This window comes from Myotis davidii, unplaced genomic scaffold (genome assembly GCF_000327345.1).
Source record: "Myotis davidii unplaced genomic scaffold, ASM32734v1 scaffold319, whole genome shotgun sequence".
NCBI classification, from domain to species: Eukaryota; Metazoa; Chordata; class Mammalia; order Chiroptera; family Vespertilionidae; genus Myotis; species Myotis davidii.
In genome coordinates, this window is record NW_006290675.1 from 565934 (window position 1) to 569062 (window position 3129).

Here is a 3129-nt window from a genome sequence, read left to right on the forward strand (position 1 = left end):
ACCTCGCTGATGTTTGTGGAGAAATCGGTGTTCTGGAAAACAGGTGCATTGTCATTTCTGTCCTCCACGATCACCTGAAATTCCTTCAGCACCTGTGGGGAGAAAGCCCAGGTAAGCCTGGAAAATGTGGGCTCCTGAGAAAGCAGAGCGAGGAGCATCTGGGCAAGAGAGCAAGTTGACATAGTTTCTCAGGTAGACAATTAGGCAATGTTGGGGGTAACCTTTTATTTGATACAATTTCAAACGCCAGAAAAGTTGCAAGTATAGTACAAAGAACTCCCCATACACTTCATCCAGGCTTGCCTGCTGTTTGGTTTCTTTCTCCACGTTTATAGAGCCATTTGAATATAGACTGCAGGCATCATTAGGTCACTTTTTAAACATCTAAAATGTGCCTGTCCTATTACAAGAATGTTCACATTAGCTTTGTTTAACCCTTTGAGTGCCAACCAATATCCTAGGAACTATGCTGAAATTGCCAATGCATTTTTGCTGATTTTACAGCAGTTTAGGAAAAAAATTATGAATCACAAGTAAATGAAGTTACATATTCATAAACTTAAGGAAACCTTTACTACATTGACATATTAAGCAATATCATCATCACTAATAAAAGCAGACTTAGAACTGGACGCCATTTCAAAGCTTTGATAGCACTCCCGGCACTTTTGGCGAAAGACAGGAGGAGCGCAATCGTGCTCCCCGGCACTCTAGGGGTTAAAGCTGTGGGCACAACCTAAGTGTCCACAGAACAGACCAGCTCAAGCAGCATGTGTGGTCCCCAGGCTGGAACAGAGACAGTAAAGAGACAAGGACTCGAGCACAGACATGGAATGAACTCCAAAGCTGATAGCTGAGTGGACAGGGCAGTTCAAGACAATATGTACCGTAGGATCCCACATGGGTTTCAGAAAATGCACAAGAAACTACAACCTTCTGCCCAGCTGCAGTGGCTCAGTGGTTGAGTGTCGACCTATGAACCCAGAGGTCACAGTTCGATTCTGGGTCAGGGCACATGCCTGGGTTGCGGGCTCGATCCCCACTGGGGGCTGTGCAGGAGGTAGCCGATCAATGATTCCCTCTCATCATTGGTGTTTCTATCTCTCTCTCCTTCTCCCTGCCTCTCTGAAATCAATAAAAATATATTTTTTAAAACCCACAACCTTTCTTCTGTGGATGAACATGTGTACGAGAACACTTAGGGGGGATAGGAAAGAACACAGGTGGCCACTTCAGGTGGGGATGGGCTGGGAGAGTTGCCTGAGGGGACCTGACCTTTATCTGCAGTTTTTAAAATGTTTACAAAGAGAATATGTTCACAAATACCCAAGTCGTTGAAATTGTTTTTTTTTAAACGGGAAATATGTTTTAAAAACAAAACCCTCAACTTTCACAGACACAAGACACTATGATACTTAGAAATATGAGCATTGATACCACCATATTTAGCCAAATAAATCGAAAGTGATCATCTCAGAGGCGTTGGGTAGGGAGATACTTGGCTTTTTTTTTATTACTATGCACATTAATTAGTAATATAATTAGTTCTATTTGTAATATGAGCAATGTTTTATAGAATTAAAATAAATGAATAATATATCTTAAGATCTTTGTAAAATTGTATAACAAAAAGTGGACAAATATAATTTTGATAAAAATAAATATTCGCTTCTTTTTTGTTAACTGGGGTTCTCTCTGCTTATCTGAGGCAGGCGGCACAGTCAGGAGTGTGCCCCAGCCCCTGACCTCTGACCCCTGGGCCTCCCGCCCCTCCACACCCCATGCCAACTCACTGGGTTGTTGTGACCATCGCTCACGGAGATGTTAACTGCGAACCAGAAGAGTGTCTGCAGCGGGAGGAGAGAAGGGGACCAAGGTAAGCCCCGACTTGGGGAGAGAGCACAGCTAGGGCACCCATCCCCGGGCCCTGGCTCCCGGGCCCTCCTGGTCTCCCTGCCCCGGCACGCCTTTCAGACCACTGCCCTTTACCTCGTAGTCCAGAGAGCTGGCCAGCCTCACTTCCCCAGTGGCTGGGGTGACCTTGAAGAAGTAGGCGTTGCTGCCACTAATCCCATAGGTCAGAGGGTCCCCGTCACGGTCCTCGGCTACCATCCAGAAGGCCTCAGCACCTGGCGACGGGGCAGGGAATGTCCAGGGTACACAGCCATCTCTTTCACGACTGGCCTGGCCAAGCTGCCCAAGAGGCTGGGCTGAGGGGTTTGACTTCTCTGTGCCCAGAAACCTGGGACCTCCCCAGCCCTCCAGGCTCTGGCCCCTGTGGGCAGGGGCACCAGGTTTGGTGGCTGTTACTCAGCACCCAGTCAGAGGTCTTTTTTTAAATATGTTTGTATTGATTTCAGAGAGAGGAAGGGAGAGGGAGAGAGCGATAGAAACATCGATGAAAGAGTAACGTGAACCAGCTGCCTCCTGCACGCCCCCTACTAAGCCTGAAATCTCGGCATGTGCCCTGACCGCGGACTCAAACCAGGCTACTTCCTGGTGCATGGGATGATGCCCAACCCACTGAACCACACCAGCCGGGCTCAGAGGCCTTTTATCACAACATCCTGTTCTCCTGTGGGGGAATGACCACAACTGCACTGGACTCAGCAGAGTGGGCTGATACCCAGGCATCTCCTTCCCCTGGCCCGGCCCCAGGACCTGCCCTCCTGGGATTCCTTGAGAGAAGACCAAAGACGGTTGGAGGTAAGGTATCGAGCTGCAGCAGCTGGATGCACCCTTGGGGGGCGGGGGCTACTGAGGACCCTCTGGAGGTGCCTGGGCCCCTTCTAAGTTTTCCCTTCACCCTGAGAGCTTGCCCAGAATTGCTGGAACACTCTGCTCAAGTGAGGGGCTGCACCCCCAGAGAGCACACCCCTGGCTGAACGGGGCGGGGAATATTGAGGGGCTTAAAAATCCCAAGGTCATCTTCTCTCCAGCCTGAAAGAAACATTTTACAGATTCATCAAAGCCACAGCGGCTCCCCCAGCCTCACCTCCTCTATCACATCCAACCTTTGCTCAACCCACCCCTATCCCCGGAAACCCCGCTCTCCTCAGCCTCCCCTCTGCCATTGTTAGACAGCTGTTCGTTAGCAAGGGCTTCCTCCTTTTTCTCAAAATGTCTTTC

The 3129-nt window shown here is 49.1% G+C and overlaps 1 protein-coding gene across 1 annotated transcript in view; it reads right to left on the reverse strand.

Moving 5' to 3' along the window:
- Positions 1-3129, reverse strand: part of CDHR2 (cadherin related family member 2) — a 60743-nt gene that overhangs the window by 23480 nt on the left and 34134 nt on the right. The window contains exons 5-7 of the mRNA XM_006763714.2: positions 1990-2129; positions 1794-1847; positions 3-92 (exon numbers count right to left, since the gene is read on the reverse strand). Coding sequence (XP_006763777.1) covers positions 3-92; positions 1794-1847; positions 1990-2129 — 284 coding nt within the window. The remainder of the gene's footprint in view (positions 1-2; positions 93-1793; positions 1848-1989; positions 2130-3129) is intronic.